A 22,109-nucleotide genomic window follows, 5' to 3' on the forward strand; every position below is an offset into this window, starting at 1 on the left:
GTATGCGTTCTCCGACGACATGCTCGAACGCATACGCTCAGAGCAAGCAAATGACCCCGAATGTGCGTCGTTGCTCGAAGCTTGTATGCAAGGTTGGCCCGCTAAGCACCACACACCACAACTTCTCAAGCCATTCTGGGCGCATCGTGGTAATATCTCGGTCTGCAAGCAGTTGCTTTTAAAGGACTCAAGGCTGGTGATTCCACGAGCGCTGCGGAAAGAAATGCTTCGGAGGGTTCACGAGGGACACCAGGGAAGTGCACGCTGCCGCGCGAGCGCGAAAGAATATCTCTGGTGGCCAGGAATTAGCAAAGACATTGCCCAAACCGTGGCCAACTGCCAAGCATGCGCCACAGAGCGTACCCAATTTTCCGAACCAATGATTCCATCGGAAACAACCGAGCTGCCATGGCAGAAAATCGGAATTTATTTATTTGAGATGAAAGGAGCTGTCTATCTTGTCGTTGTCGATTATCACTCCAGGTACCCTGAGCTGGCCCTACTGGATGAAGGAACGTCGTCGAAGGCGGTCATCCAGCATCTGAAAAGCTGCTTCGCCAGGCATGGGATACCGCAAACGGTAATATCGGACAACGGACCACAATTCATCTCATTCCCGTTTGCTGATTTTGCAAGAAACTACGGCTTTAGGCGTGTCACAACAAGTCCTCGTTACCCACAAGCTAACGGGGAAGCTGAGCGCATGGTAGGGACTCTTAAAAGACTTTTGAAGAAGGCAGAGGACCCCTACATCGCCTTGCTGAACTATAGAAACACGCCGGGTCCAACAGGCTATAGTCCAGCGCAGCTGCTAATGAGCCGCCGCTTACGCTCAAAAGTACCGTGCATGCCATCCGCGCTAAGGCCAGAAGTAGTAAAGGCTTCTTGGAAAGAGCAAGACGAAAAATACAGACAAAACAAAAGATGTATTTTGACAAACGTCATGCTGCGAGACCTCTTCCCTGTCTATCCGCAGGCACTCAAGTATGGCTGAAAGACAGAGGCGCCGAGGGCACGGTCCTTCGTCCTTCCAAACACCGAGATCCTACTGGGTCCAAACTGAAGGAAAAACCGTACGCAGAAACAGGCGTCATCTGTTCCTTCTCCCACACGGAGGAGAAACAAGCCCCGTAAAGTCGGAGCAGCATCCACGAAACAACGAGCCAACGGACGCGACGGGCAAAGACATCGTAGCTACGAAGTCGTCTGACATCCAAGAGCCTCGTTCATCGAACGAAACTTCAAGTCCAGAGCAAAGAACGACGCGATATGGGCGCGTCATACGAGCTCCAAAAAGACTCGGTATTGATGACTAATTTGTGAAATGTTTTTCTTTCTTGGCAGGCCAACGATGCTTATAAAACGGGGAAGATGTGACGTCATCCTGCTGCATTCCGTGGCCGCCTGTTCCAGAGACAAGCGCCGAGACACGCGCTATCTTTGTTTCCATCATCCGGTTATCACGAGAGTCATGTGATCATTCTGACTGTATATATTTCACGACGAAACATTAAAGAGGGCTTTTTCTTGGTCACGATGTAACGAGCGTTTGTCGATCACTCTGACGAGCTTGACAGCGTGCTCGGGTTGACTCAGGCACGTCATGCGCACGTGACCATGCATGCGCATGACGTGTTCATGCGTATGTGTCAAGTGAAGAGGGCAGGGAAGGGATTTGGCTTGCTAAGGCTACACGGGGCGAGTGGCAAGGGTTTGAAACTCGCCTCCTCGCATCGTGGTTTCGCACCGCTACAAATTATTCTTTTTCTCAGCTAGTAGTGAACCGATTTGAAAAATTCTTGCGGCATACTGCTCTCCATTCGGCACACAACAACTTCCAGCGTCTAACTAAAATTTGCTATATGGCCTGGTGAGAGGCCCTTTAAGGGCACCACCACCACCACCAACAACAACAACAACAACAATAGCGTTGTAAATATGGCATCTGGAGCTGCTGTATGTTCTACAAGAAACACCGGCTATATTTTACAGCTTGGGAGCGTTTCTGGCACTTAACAAATATGATCAAATATGTTAGTACAGCGTCTGTTACTACAGCATCGGACAAGTAGTCTATGTTCCAAGCTATGAAATGTCAAACTCCAACCTGCGTAACGCTGATCATCGTCGTGTGGCAAGGCAGCAAAAATATGCTGTCGCGGAAGTCGACCTGCACTCCGGGCTGATGGACGCTGACGACAAAGCCCGCTTCTGTTGTGTGAGGAAGGTACTCGTGGATCTCCAGGTTCAGTAGCAGGCGAACACCTTTTTGTGCATAACGTGAGCAAAAAAAAGAAGAAAGAAAAAGCGCTAAATGGCAAGCAAAATTGTAGATTATGCTGGGGATTATGCTGGAAAAATGGGATGGCGGGCAACTTGACATCCGAACTCACAAGTGCGCAAAATCATGCAACATGGCAGCAATCGAGGTGCACACGGTCGCGAAAAAAAAAAAAAAGAAACAAGGAGGTGAAAAATGGCACGGAGAGGGTCCCGTAAAAGAACATATCAAGGACGTTGAGGTGACTAGGGTGGGCTATCATGCGTAAGACGAAGGGTGAACACAGTGAGTCGTTTGAATTTTGCTGTGAAGGCTGCGAAACAGCGCAAGGAACGCAAACACGTCTGCCAAAAGATGATCAACGTAGTGCTTGACTGCCAATATACATGGAACTCATAGATGAAACAATGAAAAAAAAAAGAACCGCTAACGTTATTCAAAGTAGAAAGACGTGGATATAGGATTTTAACAAACTGTATCGTATCCTATGTAAATAAGCAAATTCCTTTTCGAGGGGCATAAGAATTTGCCTGAAGCGCGTTCAGTGCCGTGTGCGTACAGCAGCAGTCAGACTTAACCTAAACAGACAAAGCACACTTTCCACGATTTGAATTTAGCAAGTGCAGGCTTTCAAGCTTGCTATGCTGCATTCAGTCATATGTATTCTCATCACACATGCTTCCAAAATGTGCCCCAGTCCTCTACATTTATAATCGCTTTACAGGGTGAGATTGTTTATTGGCGATATTATTTCTCGCTGATAGTTTTCCAGGCGTCTTTACTAACTCTTAGTGTGTGCTCTTGTAAGACGTGCAGATAACAGTACCTTGGTCCGGGCTGTAGGCCGTCTGTATCTTCTCTCTTTCTGCACTGAGATTGCAGCCCAGACAGAAACAATTGCCGTAACGGCCGTAAACTTTCATTTGAAGATGCCTTTGAAGAAAAGGAGAGTCATTTAAATGTAGGGGGAACAGCGACAGCCAGGTATAGCTGAACATAGGCGACGCTGGCACAAAGAAGTCGAAAAAATCACACCATCTTGAGGCGATGCGAAGCAGCGTTTCGGCATGTAGAGCCCGCGTTTCAGAGGGGGAGTGGAGAGGGGAGGGGAGAGAGGCAAAGGGGAGAGGGGAAGTGGAGAAGGGGAGGGGAGAGAGGGAAAAGGGAGATGGGGAGAGGGGAAAGGAGAGGGTAAATGGGAAGTGGAGAGGGGGAGAGGGAGCGGAGGTGTGTGGAGAGGGCTTGCGCATGCCCAGTAAGGGTGGTCACGCCGCACACCACCACCGGATTGAACTCCGCTATAAGATGCTTCACATCTAAAAAAGCTAATTTTATCTCCATCGCTCTGCGTAGTTGGTGAGCGCAGCTATAGTTGCATGAATTAAAAGGGCATTGCGAGCGCTTTAGCGCGTTTAACAGATAGGTACGAACTTAAGCACGAGATACGCCTAGTTCATTGAATGTCTCGTGTGTATTGTATGCAATTTAATTTCATTTCCATTCCCAGGTTTAGGCCTGCACTATACTCATCCCGTAACAAAAATGGATGTACTCTGATGTCGTCGTTCCTGAAGATTGTATTGCAGTACACAGGGTATACGTATGCAGTGTCGCACTGACGAAGCGCACAGCGAACTTCAGTGCACTGTAGACTATAGTACTTAATTTAATATCTGGGGTTTAACGTCCCAAAACCACGATATGATTATGAGAGACGCCGCAGTGGAGGGCTTCGGAAATTTCGACCACCTGGGGTTCTGTAACGTGCACCTAAATCTAAGTACACGGGCCTCAAACATTTTCACCTCCATCGAAAATGCAGCCGCCGCGTAGACTATAGTATACATAGCATAAGTATTGTATAGTACAGTACAGTACAGTACAGTACAGTACAGTACAGTACAGTACATAGTATAGTATAGTATAGTATAGTATAGTATAGTATAGTATAGTATAGTATAGTATAGTATAGTATAGTATAGTATAGTATAGTATAGTATGTATGGTATAGTATAGTGTAAAGGAACCGAAGGTAAATCTATATATTGGTCCTGTAGCTTCTGCACAAGCATACGACGTTGAACTGTGCATCCTCGCTCCGGGTTACTATACCGATGGGCGACAGGGCTGTGACAAAACGGAAACTGGCAGCAATCTTTTACTCGGGAGTGTTGCAGTCTTTCCCGCCAACCAGGCAGCTGACCACCATGTTCTCCCTCTGATGACCCAGCACTTTGGCCGTCGTCTCGTTCCGCCGCTGTAGTTCGGCGATCCACTTGTAAAACTCCTCGCGCTGCGCAGCGTCGTCCTCGCGTAACTGCGCATCCACATCGCGAGACACACCCTTTACTTACAAGGCAGGAGCTTACACGAGAAGATGAAAGCTTGGAGTGATGATGAAAGACCTTTAATTCGGGGCGTCGCTAGAGCCGACATTCCGACAAGTGGTCTTGTCTGCTTGACAGGACCACCTGTCGAAGCGTTGCCTCCACCTACACCCCGTGCTGAAGAATTTTTTATCTCTACACGCTTTACGTGGTCGTATTAGAACTGAAACGCGGTCCTAACAGGAGGCCGTGCATATTTTCCCATTTGTTCTGTCGACTCGCTCGCAAAAGGCACGAAAGGTGCGATAAAACTGCCACTTGGGCTAGTCGGTAATGCTTCAACTTGAACTAACGCAGTGCACTAAACACTGGGGCGGAAGAGTGACACAAACAACATACGCTGCTCGTAACTGAAGGCTTTGTTGATTCTTTCACATAAATACAAAGTATTGTAGAAGACAAGACCACTTGTCGAAACGTTGGCTCCCTGTTCAAGAATTTTTAATCTTTCGCACTTGCTCTGTTCTCCTCCCCTTCTGTGGTTGAGGAAGAGGGGTCAAGGCATGAACATACATGGTGCTAAGGAAGGCAGATGCCGCCTTCATAAGCACCATGTATGCGTGTACAAGACCACTTGTTGAAACTAGGAACACGTGATATGAGGTGCCGCCTCTGTCGACACCCGCTTAACTTGAGAAAAGCTACCCTCTACATAAAAGTAAATTCTTTATCATGCATTTCAACTGAAGCACTGCTGAAACAGTTTTTCTTCCTCTGACTATGTGACATGCTTGTACCACTTCCCCGTTAATCAGAACTTTATGCCTGAGCAACAGGTTAGCGCTCGTGAAAAGCACAGCGCAACCACATGGCCGGTAATGCACGACAAGATTAGGAGTAGCCGCAGTGCTTGTTGTGTGTGTCTGTATTCCTTCTGTAGTGTTTAGTATGCTGTGTTAGTTGAAGACGTAAGCCGCGTTAAAGTTGAATGATGGTGACGCTGAATGATGGAAGCTTAAAAAGCTACGCTACCTGCATACGACTGCATGTAAAGAGTCGTAAAATGGGCCTGGCCTGGTAATGCTTAGAATATGCTGTCGTACAGTAATAAATATTTATCTCGACGTGTAAAATCCAGAGATGGATTTAAGGTATTCTTAAAGGCTTCTATAAAGTATCATTAAAGCATCTTTAACGGCATCCTTCCGGCTTCATTATGAGTTTACAGATTTTCCGGGTGCGTTTACATGGCTATGAAAGTTTACGCATATTAAGGTGACTATGGTCACGCATGCAAGAAACATGGATGAGAAATTAATGCGAACAGTTATGAGTCTGCACGCTACACAGGTACTGAACTACAAAACGGTGCGTGCGCGAAATCTCCTTTCTTTGGCGTCCATAGCCCCCGAGATTGCAGTTGTTGACGACGATGCATGCTAACTTTCGGAATTAATCTCTCGTTGCCAGGCAAATGATGGCGGCTGAACAGATAGATCATCGTACTGCTGCGAGCTCGGTAAGCTATCGGTTCGATACCGACAAGCATGGAAATTTTACAGCGAAAGCTGCTATCAGATCACAACAACAGCCGATTTTGGTGGCGTAGTTCTCCGCCGCGGTCGCCGGCGTCCGTAACTGCTATCGCGCGAAATGAGAAACGATATTCAGGATCGGATAGCATTTGAGCCTGGGCCCTCTGCATGGCAGTCGAGTATTCTACCACAGAGCCACGCCGGTGCTTGAAAATCCTTCGCAAAAAGACCCTATACAGGAGTTATGTCGGGCAAGGAATCACGTTAACATATGTAATATAGCGTGGTAGAGTAGTAATTGTGTAACGAATGGGTCGTTTAATGCGTCCAACCAATTACAAAGGGCTTAGCCATAATTCTTCATCGTCATAAGTCACAGCATCAACAGAGTGCAAATAATGCTTTACAGGTGTGTAGCAGGTACCACGCTTCTCCGCAGAATGACGAATAATGGCACAGTGGGTGCTTCCTTATACTTCACAAGTACTATAATATGATTTATGGCGCAGTGGGTACATTGAAAGTGTACTTGTATTAGTTGCCCCAAGAGAGTTTACAACAGGCTCTAGAAAGGCCGCTCTTCCAGCTTTCTTTGTGACTGTGCGGCGTGTACCGTGCAGGCCTGGCGTTTTTGTTTAGTTTTTTTCTTTTCAAGTTTTTTTTCCGTTTTGGTAGAAGGGCCGCCGCCAGAGTAAGGAGCCTAGATACATGGTACAAAAGGCTAAGGTAATTATGCTAATAATGAAAATCGCAATAAAGATCTGGCATATCCCACACATTGTGGGGATCAGTTTCGTGCGAAGCAGCCTATGCCAGATTTTTCGCTTTGAGCCAATCGTTACGACGTGGTTCGACATCATTGTGTAAATTGAGTAGTTATGCTCATATCGTGGGCTTACCAGGCACGCCAAGTACACTGGCGTGCAAAAGGTCGCCTTTGGTCCGACGAAACGATGGCACTCACGTTAGAGCAAGGACGTTAGTTTCATCGCTACGAAGTGCACGCTACGATGCGATGATGTGCATATCATACATGGCGGCTGTAAGCGTATTTGTGCTGCGCTTGACTAAGCTTCAGCAGTCAGAGAAAAGCAATAATTGTTACGATGATATAAAAGCAGACAGACACTACCACCCCTCTTAGCGCTGTCCTGACATGACGCTTGTGTAGGCTCTTTTTCTGAATCAGCTTAAGGCACTGGCGTGGCTCTGTGGTAGAACACTTGACTGCCATGCAGAATGCCGGGGTTCGATTCCGGCTCGAGCCGTAATTTTTATTCTTTGCTTCGATCGGAATACTTAACCCACCAGCAACATCGCCGACCCCTGCACCGCATTTTCTGTGACACAGGCTCCTTCAGACGGCCTGATTGAGAATTGAAAGGTCTGGGTTGATATAGACTGAGAATCACCTGCGGCGCATACCCGCACACCATGTGCCGCTCGTGACCAGTGCAAAGGATTCATGACGTAAGCGAAAGAGAAGTCGCGTTATTCACGTCATGACCTGCGATTCATGTTCGTCATACACTCATAGGCGTGCGCAGAGAGGGGGGGGGGCAGCCCCCCCCAGTCACCTATGAAGAAGGGGGCGCGAAGTCTGCCCCATACATTGATTTAATAGGGAGGGGGGGGCGCCGCGATGAACCTCCCCCCCCCCCCTGAAGGGGAACACTGCGCACGCCTATGCATACACTGACGTCCTCTTATGCCGATTTTGGTATGTACTAAGCTAAGGAGACGACCATAAGAGCGCCAAGATGTAGGCGGCCAGATAGATACAAACGGCCGAAGTGCCTTTGCTTAACCAAGAAATGCTTCCCATTTAACAAGGAGTTGCAGCGTAAGCTCACCCAGATGGGCAGCAATGACTTTTGCTGGTCGCAGATTCTGTGCTGCCACTCGGTAGCGGTGCTTCGATTGAGCTCTATGTCACTGCAGAAGACGGTCTTCCGCACCTTCGGAGAATGCAACAGAAACGTAACACATTTAGGAAACCGCGGCAGGAAAATAAGATGCCATACTTTTCCTCTATAGCCCTGGATTATATATACTTTAATCCTGCGAGAAGAGCTTCTCACGTGATCTCTTCTCCACCTACAATCAACAAAGAACACCGGTTAACAAACTAATGAAAGATCTACGTTTTCATGACGCAATATATAATGTAATATTTGGATGGTAAAAAGGATCGCCTATAACTCGGCAAGAATTAAGAAAGAAAACTTCGTTGCACTTCTAATTGTCATTGGGATGAATATTAATTTAATTTCATGCCTCGTAAATGGAGAATTAGGTCAAAGAAATAGAACACTACGATTCCAGTTCTGTAGTAAGCCACTTTATTTTTTTTTACTAGCACGCTATAGTTTGCGAATGAACGCCATAAACCGGACATCAAATCAAGCACATTTTTATGGCTATGTAAGGTCAAGTTGCGTGACGTCACTCGACCTTACGTCTCTACCAACAATGTCATCTACACGCACCTGATTCACGTTGCAGACCGTAACGGCTGGCAGCGCCATTCCTTCGGGTGATCTAGCCCACATGACGTCGACCGTGTCGGCATACTCGAAGTACTCCCTGTCAGAGAAGTGTAAGATAGCCATATATGGTACGGCAGATGGACATATATAGCATGTGGTACGACCATATATGGTATGACCACATATAGGGTAGGTCAAACAAAGAAAGCGAGCCCCTCGAAATTCCCTTCCTTCATTCATTTATAGTATATATAGTCACACAGTCCAGCCTGTGAAATCCGATGTCATTTTATATCGGCTGTAACTTCTGCGGAAAATGTTTACGTTGCTTAAGTGTGCTGCGAACTGAACATGCGTTTTCTGTCAAAAGTTATATATATATATATTTATAGTATCAAAGGGGAATGCTCCAGATACCACGACGTGTGCTGTACGTTCAGGATGTCTCTGACAGAAAAGGGGTACCTGAACACGATGTAGAGGTCGTTGAGGCCTATGCACACGAGCGCCGCAAGGGCTGCCGTCCAGGCGAGCCGTCGCACCGGGTGAGACAGGCCGAGGATGACGCGAAGGCCGGGAATGGCCGACTCGGCGAACATAAGCCGCAGCCGAAGCAGCAGCTGCATGCCTGCGCTCGGATTGTTGTCGCCGCCACCGCCGTGTACTCGGGTGCCCGAGGACTCGAGGGCCTCAGCCAGCAGTGCATCCACCCGCCGTGGTCGAGTGGTCATCTCGCGAACTTAGCGCGAACTAGGAATATTTGACATAGAAGCGCATGCAACACAGTTGACAATGAGAAAGGAAGAAGCAGGCTGACACGGGCATAATAATTATTGTTGGGATTTAACGTTCCAAAATCACGATATGATTACGAGGGACACCGTAGTGGGGGGCTCCGAAAATTTCGACCACCTGGGGTTCTTTAACGTGCACCTACATCTAAGTGCACGGGCCTCCAGCATTTTCACCTCCATCAAACTGACACGGCCATAACCGACCACACTGGTAACTACAGCTACTTGCAGACCGAGAACATCAGGACTGTTACCGGCTTATTCAGTTGTAGTATATATAGCGAAACGAGCGCGTGCTTTGTCCGAGCAACGATAAGCGCACGAGGAGAGCACCCCAGTGCATTGTTAGCATGTCCCACATTCATTAGCAGCCTATTTCGAAAGATGTTCGGATGCTTGACCCATCGGCTTTAATATGACTGTTGCCCACCAGTGCCTTCAAGGACTGGGGCACTGCTTGATAAACTGTTGGACGTGCGGCTTCCACCGCAGTGTGTTCGCTTATGTATCCTTGGATCTCGCATGCTTTCTCTACGGCATTCCCAGTACCATGCCAAGAACACATACGTAAAGCTCAGCAACTGACCTACGCAGACTTCAGTGACAAGCTGTGGCGTCAATGTGCACTCTCGGGTGACGCGTCACTCTTCGTTCTCTCTCTCGTTTCCTTCGTTTTATCCCCCATTCCCCTTCCCCCAGTGCAGGGTAGCAAACCAAATGTGCGTCTGGTTGACCTCTCCGCCCTTGTTTTTCCTCTTCCTTCTCTCTCTTTCCCACATTCAATATGACATGGCGTCAGAGGTGTCTCAATGCCAGGTGACGCAAAGTATGCCGTAGAAGCCCATTGCGGTGAATGTTCTTTCGTAGCGTAGATTTAGGGTAGCATACTTGACAACGTTCATAATTTTCGGTAAGAGACGACCATCCTCTCTACAACCAAAGTAATCAGACGAATAACGCTCGCTCGGCCTCAGCCTCGCCTTTTTATTCCGGTATTCCATTTCCACAATCCTTGATTGTCGTGTAATTCTGGCGAAGTATCAAAACGGAGATAGCGAACTTTCTGCGAACGGAAGGTTCGCAATCAGGTTTTCAAACAAAGAGGTGAATACAAAAAGAAAACTATGACGCAGAAGTTTAACGTTCCCAACAGTCGCACATATAGGGGGTAGGAATCGACAATAATAATAATTGTGGAGGTTTAACGCCAGGAAACAACGATATGATTATGAGAGACGCCGTAGTGGAGGGCTCCGGAAATTTCGACCACCTGAGGTTCTTTAACGTGCACCTAAATCTAAGTACACGGGCCTCTAGCATTTTCGCCTTCATCGAAAATGCGATTGCCGCGGCCAGGATTCGATCCCGCGACCTGTGGGTCAGCAGTTGAGCACCATAACCACTTGACCACCGTGGCAGGAACCGAAGTTGCCGTAGCGTGTTTAATGCAGTGTAGGATTAGGGTTGTCGAAGCGCGTTGCTCTGCAATTATTTCAGTCTTCTTTTATTAGATAGTGTTCAGGAGATTTTGGAACTTTTGTCTAGCGCCGGCTACTCTTTTTCACAGGTGGTAGTATACGGTGAAGTCACAGCAACGAAAAGAAAAAAAAATACGTAAAAGATTAACTAGGTAGAGTTCATATATAGTCCATTTACATAAAAAAGGAAGCACACACACACACACACACACACACACACACACACACACACACACACACACACACACACACACACACACACACACACACACACACACACGCACACGCACACGCACACGCACACACACACACACACACACACACACACACACACACAGGATACAGTCTCCTCACATAACAGTATAGTTCACATAAAATGTAATCACACGAACACTGCATATGCTGTAAATAACCCGAAACGTCCAGTCACATAACAGTACTGAAATTCGCAAATTCCAGTCATGCATACAAAATGAGTTTGCACATGAAGCGACACATGCGACACAGCCAGGTCGAAATGTATGAATGAAATCAGCTTTTGAAAGTTTTTCTCAATAATTTCCAAGTATGTCACTTCTTTCTAGGAACTTTTTGACTGCTAATAGTGCACGTTTTTGCAAGGTATGTGTTGGACACGGACCTAGGATTTTTCGTAGGCTGAAGGGCCTACGGTCCAGTACTCTCGTCCTGATATCGTGGGCATTCTAATAAAATATGCCGTATATCCTCATCCACGTCTCTGCATGATCATTCTGGACTCTCTGCTCGTGAAATTTGATGTAAAAACGCCAGGCCTGCGCGGAAAGCGCAGCACAGTCACAGCGAAAGCTCGAAGAGCGGCATTTCTAGAGCCCGTTAGAAACTCTCTTGTGGCTACTAATACAACTACACTATCAACGTACCCACTACGCCACAAATCATTATTTTTGTGAAGGTGGGAAGCACCCACCACGACATTACTCGTCATTCTGCGGAGAAGCGATGTACCATCTATAAGGCATTATGTGCAGTTTCTTGATGCGACGGCTGATGACGATGAAGAATTATGACTGAGCCTTTTGTAATGGGTTGGAAGCTTTAAAGGACCCACTAGTTACGTAATTCGCATTGTGTGACGCCCGGTCGTTATTTCACTCTTCCACCACGCTTTATAACATACGCTAACATGAGAAAGAGATAGAGAGAGGGAATTAACTTTATTGAGACCCTGAGGAAATGGATCATCGAAGCCTTATGGGCTTCCTTGGCAACCAATAGAAGTGCACTTGCGAGGAACCCACTACGCTATAAATCATCATAATTTTTGTGAAGTAGGGAAGCAGCCACTATGCAATTTTTCGTCATTCTGCGCAGAACCGTGGTACCTGCTAAACACCTGTAATGCATTATGTGTAGTTTGTTGATGCTGTGGCTGATGACGATGAAGAATTATGGCAGATCCCTTTGTAATGGGTTGGAAGCATTCAACAACCCACTCGTTGCGCATTTCGCATTGTGTGACGCCTGGTTACAGAATTCGCGTTGTGTGACGCTTGGTTGTTAGTTTACTCTTCTACCACTCTACATGACATATGTTAATGTGGTTCCTTCCCGAAATGAAGCCCGTATAGGGTCTTTTTGCAAAGCAGTTTCAAGCGCCGGCATGGCTCTGAGGTAGAATACTGCGCCCCCACGCAGAGGGCCCAGGTTCGAACCTCGTTTCATCCTGGAAATTTTTTCTTATTTCGTTTTCTTTTTTCTTATTTCGAGCGATAGTGCTTACGGACACCGGCTGCGGCGGCGGCGGACAACTGTGGCGCCAAAAACGGCCCTTGTTGTGATCTCATAACAGCTTTCGTTGTAAAAGTGTTTTGTGTACGCGGTACCCAGCTTTATTGAAGTAAACAATAAATGAAGGAGTTGTCGCCATTTCTTGGCCATGGCTACCCCTTTCCACTTTCGGCACATTGCTGACTTTCTTTCGTTGGAAACGTCGCTGTAGTACAACAAGAGGTTTGTGAAGAGCAAATAACCTCCAGCTGACCAAACGCATGACATGGTGTCTTTTTTTTCTTTATTTTTGTGAAGGTAAGTGCAGAGTTCTCCGGAGTTGTTACGGCGTTTGGCGACAACCTTCGAGACCAGTGAGGCGTTGGCGCGTATTGTGAACAAAATACGTACCTCGTTCAGAGCACGTCCTTACACGTGTTGGTATTCAGATTCATAGTGCTCCTTTAAGTGTGACGCGAGCAACGTGCAAGAACGAACAGAGAAGAAAAATTAGCGCTAGCTCTCAACTCTTTAAATTACCAATTAGAAAAGTATACAAAGAAGTAGTTTCAGAAGCCTGCGTGTATTCGAAAACAAACCCTCGACTGCTGATCCGAAGGTGGCGGGAACGAATTCCGGCCCCGGCGGCCGCATTTCGATGGAGGCCAAGTGCTACGTATACATAAGTTTAGGTGCACGTTAAAGAACCGCAGGTGGTCGAAATTTCCGGAGCCTTCCACTATACGGCATCCCTCATAATGATATCATGGTTTTTGTCCCAAAAAATATTATTATGGAACACAAACCACTTCCTCGCTAAACATTCAAGAGATAGGAGTGAAAGAATAGCGGTCGTGCACTGACAATTAAGAATGTCGAGCGTATGACGGCCTTACATTTACATATAATCATGCACGTATAGTCAAACGCTATTTCTAAAGTATACGCTATGCAACTACTTACCTTGGCCGTCAGGGGACGCGAACCAATGAGCTCGTTTAATGCGACCAAGTGTGAGTTCTGACAAAGTTCAGAATGTGCGAAACCTCCGGTATCGTTGCCAACCGTTGCCAATCGATTAACATTCACTCAGGAGCAAGTGGAGGCGTGTCTTTCACCCTCTCTCAAATAGCCAGCGGTTCTTTCGCGTAAAGCGATTATGAGTACATTTTGCTGTTATTTTGCTCAAGTAGTGGGGAAGAAAAGTCTGGCTTCGCGTGCGCACAGCAGTGGTTGACCGGGAAGTAGGGTATATAGAATTCATTGGTCTTTTGATGTATGCCCGCGGCCTGACACATTAAAGCACGAAGCCATTATAATGCTCGCCTGAGAGCCGCATTGTGATGAAGGTGCAGCTTTTGTTGTTGTTGTTTATTGTGGAACCGACATTTTCCGGTCACCGAAGAAAATCGATGCGCGAGTAATTTGCCGTGTGATCAATACACGTCACATTGAAAGTGGCAGTAGTAGAATATGCGTATACGCCAACCCTTGCAGAACGTTCAGTTTCCAAAATTTGAAGTATTGTAGACGCATGTTCGTATTTGTGACTGTGGAGCACTCCTCGCTCCCTGAGCCGAAGCGGCATGTGTACAAGGCATGTTGGAGTCGCCCATATATCTCTATACCTTGAGGACAAACAAAACAAAAACTAGGTGTACTTCAGCTAATGGGGCTCACAAAAGAAGATGGAAGTAATTTCGAATTAATAAGAATAAACGAAAATTCCGTTCAGCTTATCGTGCATCGTTTATTACGCACTTTATACCTAACTTATCTTGAAAGTGCCACCAAAGAGAAGGACAATCCTTCTTTTTTTTTCGAAAGCCTGCCCTTAGGCATAACCTTAATGAAAACCAGTGGATAATGAAGCCAAGGAAGCTATGGGGGACGTTAATTGTACTGTTTTTAAGTATATTGTAGTAGTTGCAATATAGATGTTGAAGCAAGTAAAGTGGACGAACGGACAACTTGCCGGCGGCAGGGACCGAAGCTGCAGCTTTCAGAAGGTTGCAGGTTCGGTCCCTGCCGGCGGCAAGTTGTCTTTTCATCCACATTACTGTCTTCATATCCGTATCACAATCATTACAATACACTTAAAACAGTACAATTCACGTCTGCTACACCTTCCGTAGCTTCATCACCTGCTGGTTTTCATTAACATTGTGTCAAAGAAAGAAACGAACCCTCAAAATTCCCTTCCTTCACTGCCCTTAGACATGGTAATACGCGGTGTCATAAATACAGACGAAAATTTGCTTCGTGTATTAAGTCTAACGGTGAGCGGTGAAACGGTCGTATTAGGAAATTACTACCGAATACCAAATGCGCAATACTTGCCGCGAGAAGACTCTTAGTAGGCGAGAAAAACGCGCGAAATGAAAATGCAGACGGCGCGGCCGGCCGCCTCGAAGTTACCGCACCAACTCGCTATGACGTCAGAGATTTAGACGCTGTCCGCTAGGTCCTGCGCAGCTCTCAACAGGTAAAAATGAAGTACATTGTTCTTCGATGGTGCCTGAGATGTAATGTACCAAGTTTCAGAAATGTTCGTCGAGCCGAAGTGGACAAAAAAAAAAACTTTCAAATTTCTGACGTGTCGCTGACGCGGCGCGATATATATATATATATATATATATATATATATATATATATATATATATATATATATATATATATATATATATCAGGCCCGTAGCCAGGAATTCTTTCCGGGGGAGGGGGGGGGGCACTTGCTGACAACCTTGACTGTTTGAGAAAAACACTTATTTTCAATATTTATTTTTTGAACACCTACTTCTCCAAAATTCCGGGGGGGTGGGGGGGGGGGCGGGCCCCACCTCCTGCTACGGGCCTGATATATATACCTTTAAGAGCATAGGTTTGTTTGAATCAGAAGGGTGACAGAAAATTTGTAATCCTTTTTTTTGTTTTCTTTTTTTTGACATGAATGTTCCTGACCGCTTAAACATAGGGGGTAGTTTACCTACCAAATTCAGCACACGTGCTCCCTATCTCCCGCAGCCACATTTTTCTCGCTATGCTAACACGTGCGTAATTTGCAGAACACATGCCGCTGTGAAACTTAAGTGTATAAAAATATGCAATAGTACTCCCCCCATGCGTTACACTAGGAAAACGGTGTTGGACAGAATACTTGTCATGCGTGCTCTCCAACCCTGAGCATTAAAGTAGCAGGGGCGCCATCTGGCTTCAGCGATCGGAGGAGCTAGAGACTCGTTGGAGCGTACGGGAGAGATGGCGCGGCGACACCAATGGGCACTAGGAAGCCTGCCAATAAAACTTACATGAAGGCTCCCTAGGTGGCCCTGAAATCCACAAAATGCCGTACCGCCGTACGTCTACGAGTACAATGTAATAATAAGAATATTATCTGAGGTTTTAACGTGCCAAAACCACGATATAATTATGAGGCCTGCCGTAATGGAGGGCTTCGAAAATTACGACTATGGCGTTCTTTAGTGTGCACTGACATCACACAGTACACCGACTGCTACCATTTAGCCCACCGTACATCGATGTGCGACCGCCGCTCCCGGTGTCGAACCCGTGCCTCTCGGGTCAACAGCCGAGCGCCCTAACCACTGTACCAACGAGGCGGACTGACTAAACAGTTGAGTTTCACTTCTTCACAAACGCTGCAGACAATATGCCGAGTATCCTCAGTTGAGAAAGCTGTACTTAATCAGATCTTGCGGTCTCAGTACGCCAGGGGCGTAGCCAAGGGGGGGGGGGAGGTTGGGAGGGGTTAAAATTTCCCACCCCCCGAAAATTTTCAATTTTGCTTGTGTTATATATACAGGTACACATACAAACACACGCACGAACATACATGGTTGAACGCCCCCCCCCCCCTCCCGAAAAAAATTTCTGGCTACGCCCCTGCAGTACGCGATTTAGTGCTCAAGGTGTGTATAGCTTGCGATCGTAAAAAGATGAAAAAAAATAAAAACACACGCCCTGTATGTTAGTGCATGTATGAACGCTGTTTTTCTACATGTCAAACGCAACAATTATTTTACTTCGTATCTACCGTACGTATATTTGAGATTAGCACATCGATGTATGCAAGCGGCGGCGCGAACAGTGGACATAAAGGGTAAGTTTTTTTTTTTCGTTTTTGCTGTACAAGCAAGCACCACTCCCACTACCACGAGATTAAAACTGAGCGGAAAATAAAATGACCATTGTTTTCTAAAGAAAGAGAAAAAAAGCGCCGAATGTAGCACAGATGTCATACCTTCTACAGCCTTCAGGAAAAATTGGGCAGGTGTTACACTCTTGCAACATAAGAAAGCGAAAGACTGGCTGGCGCTCATAAATGAGCCGCAGAGAACAAGCACCTATGTTTCGCATTTAGTACACCCTTTGAACGGCACATGCGAACGCTTTTGTCCGTCTTTTTCAAAGGCGTGCAGACATTAGTGAAGTAGCCACTGCGCGTATGAAAGGCAATACGTGCTCGTACGTAGCTTCGCACCTTGCTGATGCTGTGATGCTGATGCACCTTGCTGATGATGATGAATGATGGCTGAGCCCATTGCAGTGGGTGGGAAGCTTTAAACCACCCACTCATTATGCAGTTCACATAATGCGACGTCTGGTGCGATTCTACGCTTCTGCTACACAATATTGCGTCTCTAGCGTCACTCCACACGCGACCTAACGGCTGCATAAGGTCTCTTTCCAAAGCGGTTTCAAGTACTAGCGTAGGTCTGTGGTAGAACACTTCGCTGCCACGCAGAATGTCTGGGTTCGGCTCCGGCTCGAACTCCGTTTTTTTATTAAAGTCACGCGGGTTTTTGTACCGCACGCCGGGTTTTTTGGGGCAAGCATCTGACGAGGCCCTTAAGGCTTTCGCATTAATGACGAGGCACAATTTATGTTCTGCTCAAGATATCGCTGCTCCGCTTGAAAGTTTCTCCTGCGCAAAGGAATATGGTGACAAAAAAAAAATGTTTCCTTACGGATATCTTGAATTGCGCCCTATAAACCAGCCTTTCTTGGCCAAGCTGTGAGCTCGTAACATACATGTTGGCGTCCCGAGTTCGTCCTCCACGAAACAAGCGCGTGCTGATAATTTGAGGACATCCTGCGGTCGTTTTAAATTGTATAGGACCCTGATTTTCAACAAAGGTGCTCCGGTTGAAAGTTTCTCCTGCGCAAAAGAATATGGTGAGAAAAAATAATGTTTTCTTACAGATTTCTTGGATTGTGCCCTATACACCAGCCTTTCTTGACCAAGATTCTCAATTCTGAAACACACATTCACATCGATCAACTTTATTACCAGGTCAATAATTACTATAAGTGTTTGCCATCGATGACAGATAATTCAGGGTGGTTACGAGGTCTTCGCTTAAGACACAGAGCCTTTTATTAGAGCCTTAGGACACAGAGCCAGGCTGGTCCTTTGTTGTAAGCAGGCAAGAGGCGTTGACAGTCGTAGAGTGATATCATCAAGCTCAAATACTCGGCGTCTGATTTACGACCATGATGCTGCAACCTCAGGTGCTCATAATAATATCTGGGGTTTAACGTCCCAAAACCACGATATGATTATGAGAGACGCCGTAGTGGAGGGCTCCGGAAATTTCGACCATCTGGTGTTCTTTAACGTGCACCTAAATCTAAGTACACGGGCCTCAACCATTTCGCCCCCATCGAAATGGGACCGCCGCGGCCGGGATCGAACCCGCGACTTTCGGGTCAGCAGCCGAGCACCGTAGCCGCTATACCACCGCGGCGGACACCTCAGGTGCTCAGACACGTCGTCCTTAATTTCCGCTGCCAGCTTACGTCTCTGAACGCAGACGGCGAAGCGAGACGAGAGGAAAGGCGAGCCTTATACCCCACTACACAGCGCAATATCGGCCATAGACTCATCCTCCGGCTTTTCGCACGCCTTGGACCTGTAATTACAAGAAGGCTCAGTCATCTGGACGGTCTTAAACACGGTGTTGGTTCCCGTTCCGAGCCGTTCGTTTTTTTTTCACCTTTTTTTTCATCTGTCCATTATCAGGCTGTTTCTGCTTTTCTTTTTGCTTGCTGCGGTAAAACAAGGCACTGTCTTCGGCTTTCCTTACGGCTTTTTGACCACGGGCGAACATTCGGGTAGACTCCCAGCGGCATTCACCGCGGGCTTCTGCCCGTCGATGCGTCCGTTATTATTGATCCCATGCCTTTCCGAGCCGACGGATAGGGGCAGTCGTTGAGCGAATCGACTCGCCAGATATACCTTGACCAAGGAACTGAGGCTGGGAGGCAGATGGAAGGTGCGAAAAAGTCGGGATAGCTTCCCTTGTTTTCGCGGTGGTCGTTATGAACTTGATTACAGTGCTTGTCCACGCGGAGAAGATCTGCGCAGAAGTCTTTTTAGCGAGAGCATAAGAAAAACGGGTAAGCGTCGCGTTTAACGTGATGTATTGCAGTGATACCCTTCCAGGAAAGTTTGAAGCGCACATGTTTTGCTTTAATGAATTTACCCTTCTTCGGGAACCAAACACGAATTCTGTCACTGTCTAACCGTTCTTGTGGGACAAAGAAAATGAAGAGCAGTTTAAAACTGGCGTTCAAAACAAAGGGATGGGAAGAACGTAAGAGCGGTCTCCTTGCAAAATATGCTGTCAGGATACTCGGTGGTATTGTGGTAAGGGGATCCGAAATACTGTACTCTACACTTTAAGAATAAAAAAAAAAAGAAAGAAAGAGTATGTGTTACTCTTCTCGGTGAGATCACTATACTCCCGTCGTAGAGTCGTGGTACCCCAAAAAAAGAGTTGACGTGTCTCACTCACAGAAAAGATCGAGTAAAAAGGGCGTCTTTTTGTCCCACAACAATAATCGTCATTTATTTTGCCTTCGTTTCCATGCATTATCGCCGCGCGCCCGGCACTTTCTGGTCACGAACGACATGTGCGCTATACGCGTGACATAGCATTCTTGGTAGGAAAGTGGCCAGCGCCGAGTTTTCAAAAAAGGAAACACAAGCGAGCCAGATGAAGATTATTGTTGTGGGTCAAAAAGACGCCCTTTTTACTCGATCTTTTCTGTGAGTGTCTCTTTAGAGAGAGTGACATACTTGAAAAATCAGGAATCACAGAAAAGAGTCGAAGGAATATATATTTTTTTTCTTCGAGTGTGGTTGGATCGCAACAAGAGCACACTATGTCGGGCATGCCGTATTTCCGACAAAACACGAAATCTACAATCTTACGGAGGGTTTCGCATATGCGCAGCGCTTTGCAGCGACTGCAAAACTTGACACGGTGGCCCCGCGCATCTGGACTTCCGCATATGTACTGCTGAGAAAATCTCGGATCCTATTCGACGTAGATGTGATTCGGCGTACTTTCATGCTACTGTGACGTTGCAGGCCACTGGACGCCTCACTGGAATACATAGGCACTCAATCTTCTGGCCCAGCAAATCAGTGTGCTTTGAAAGTGACATCCCCGAAAGGGGTCTGTACCGAGAATTGATCTTGTGACGAAGGTGGCTGATCATCAGCATATAGAGATTAGCCGGAATTAAAGTGAACTCAATGACCAGAAATCGCCTGTGGACTTCTTTATACGCATGTCTTGCTTGGAATGCCGGAAAGCTCTAGCTTAACACCAGAAAGCGACGAAGGCGCTGCTGAAGTTTCGGCGAGCAAACCGCCTTGTTCGTTGCGAATGGGTGCGTTTTCAATGGGGGAACGCGTGACATGCAGAGTTTTGATACGCTACCGCGGAGGCGCTGCACATCGGTAAACCGTAGGGTGCCTTGATGCGCGTTTTGTTGCGCGTCGCACGCATCGAGGCACACTAGTAAACCGTAAGGAGCCTATATGGACGGCCGTGTAGGCTCCCTAGTAAACCGCGGCCGCTAGTATAAGCTAACGCTCGGGGCGTTGGCTCGGGCGAGCGCAAGCAGACGCTCTTCCTGGAAATGAGCAGCCGTACGCTTGCTTACGAGATAGAAAAGGTGCGGGTTTTTTGTTGCGTTGGCTCTATTAGTAAGTGCTTAATGCGATTGGGCATTTCATCGTAACTGCGATGCCCAAGACATGTCGCCGCGGTGGAGATCGGTAACTGCGAAGAAGTCGCACATTCACTTCGTTCACTTCAAGCAGTACGACTTCAAGATAGAGCGCAAGGTGCTGCGACCGACAGCCGTGGTGCCATGCCGACCATATTTTCATCTTTTCCAGCTTACAAGCTAGCCGCACCCTCAGTGAAAGGTAGACCACTTGTTCGTGTTTTGCCTACTCCTTCCATATCGAACACAAAACAACATTAACTAGACGAGTGCCAAAGCTCAATAAAAGAAGTTGTCAATCCCTTGCGTGCAGAAGTTGCTGAAGCAGAAAGCGTGGTGAGTGGAATGACGTCGAACGCGGAAGAATTCTCTGGACTGGATGGCCGCCTACACAGCCCGGCCGTGGAAGACCGCGTTAAAACGCGAGAGTTAAAACCCAATGAGCCTCCAGTTCGGTGTGCAGCGCTGTGTGTCTTTCCGCCATTTCTTGCTTGCGTTTTTCATTTTTCATCTGCGCTGTTTCTTCAGGACAGGAGTACGCGCCAACTCGCACAACTTGCCATTTTGGTACAATGTGTAGGCAAGATGTTTGCATTTAGTGTGTTTCAGTAATGTAGTTCAATGGTAACAACTCATGTTTGAATCAGGCGTCATTTAAAAATGGTACTTATTAGTGCAAAGCGAAGCAGACATACACCAGATTTAGCAAGTATATACGTGGGAGATATTCCATGTCACGCTAGTTTATTTTGAAGAGCAGAAATTAATCACACATCTCTAAAAAAGCCCCCGTAATGAGGAAGTCGTCCACGCAGATAACAAAAGCTAGAGCGTTCAAACGACTGAGGACATCAACGAATAGCAGTGGACCACTTTTGTTCCCAGTCGAAGAAAAAAAAAGAACGATTGTTGAAGAAACTTTTACATTCATTCATCCATCCATCTTTGGCAACGGCACTGTGCCACACGCCTGTGTATTCACGGGAGTAAAACCTGGTCGCGTATAGTAGCAATAACAGCAAAGAAAATCGTACTGGCATGCCGTCTGGCGTGTGTTACACATAAAAATTGGCCGCGTATCTGCGTGCTTCGCTGCAAATGTCGTCTACAGACGATAGAAGAGGCGCTGCGTGAGATATGGACGCCACCTGGCAGTACGTCGGGAAACATGAGTGCTGTGTTGCGGGCTGGTAGTCCCGGCGCAGCAGCAGGCGAAGACCGGCGGTGACCAACGCGACCGGCGGGGACGCCAGCCAGCCCGAACACGCGGTTTGGCGCGAAGCGCCGAAGCAGAAGAAATGTCCGCACTCAACGAGTACTATCCACACACTCTTTTATTTACACGTCGCCTGGGTAAAACAGGAATGCCAGAGCGGCGCCCCATGGCATTCGTACAGTGCAATACTGAACCGA

General features: G+C 47.0%; 3 protein-coding genes across 3 annotated transcripts in view; 1 reads left to right on the plus strand and 2 right to left on the minus strand.

The window, feature by feature from the left end:
• The window catches only part of LOC119386377 (degenerin-like protein unc-105), a 37,964-nt gene extending 30,504 nt beyond the window's left edge, over positions 1-7,460 (minus strand). The window contains exons 1-4 of the mRNA XM_049414326.1: positions 7,452-7,460; positions 4,444-4,598; positions 3,108-3,214; positions 2,108-2,265 (exon numbers count right to left, since the gene is read on the minus strand). Of these exons, the coding sequence (XP_049270283.1) occupies positions 2,108-2,265; positions 3,108-3,214; positions 4,444-4,598; positions 7,452-7,460 (429 nt within the window). The remainder of the gene's footprint in view (positions 1-2,107; positions 2,266-3,107; positions 3,215-4,443; positions 4,599-7,451) is intronic.
• LOC119386375 (zeta-sarcoglycan-like) overlaps positions 1-22,109 on the plus strand; it is a gene marked incomplete at its 5' end in the record, with an annotated part of 259,967 nt that overhangs the window by 163,163 nt on the left and 74,695 nt on the right. The gene's annotated exons all lie outside the window — the stretch shown is intronic.
• On the minus strand, positions 8,564-9,434 carry LOC125757925 (uncharacterized). Its single transcript, XM_049414327.1, has 2 exons — positions 9,098-9,434; positions 8,564-8,729 (listed from the first exon to the last, which is right to left on the minus strand). Exons 1-2 carry the CDS (start codon positions 9,361-9,363, stop codon positions 8,564-8,566), a joined length of 432 nt encoding a protein of 143 aa, XP_049270284.1. The 5' UTR covers positions 9,364-9,434.

Source organism: Rhipicephalus sanguineus, chromosome 3 (assembly GCF_013339695.2).
Source record: "Rhipicephalus sanguineus isolate Rsan-2018 chromosome 3, BIME_Rsan_1.4, whole genome shotgun sequence".
Taxonomy (NCBI): domain Eukaryota; kingdom Metazoa; phylum Arthropoda; class Arachnida; order Ixodida; family Ixodidae; genus Rhipicephalus; species Rhipicephalus sanguineus.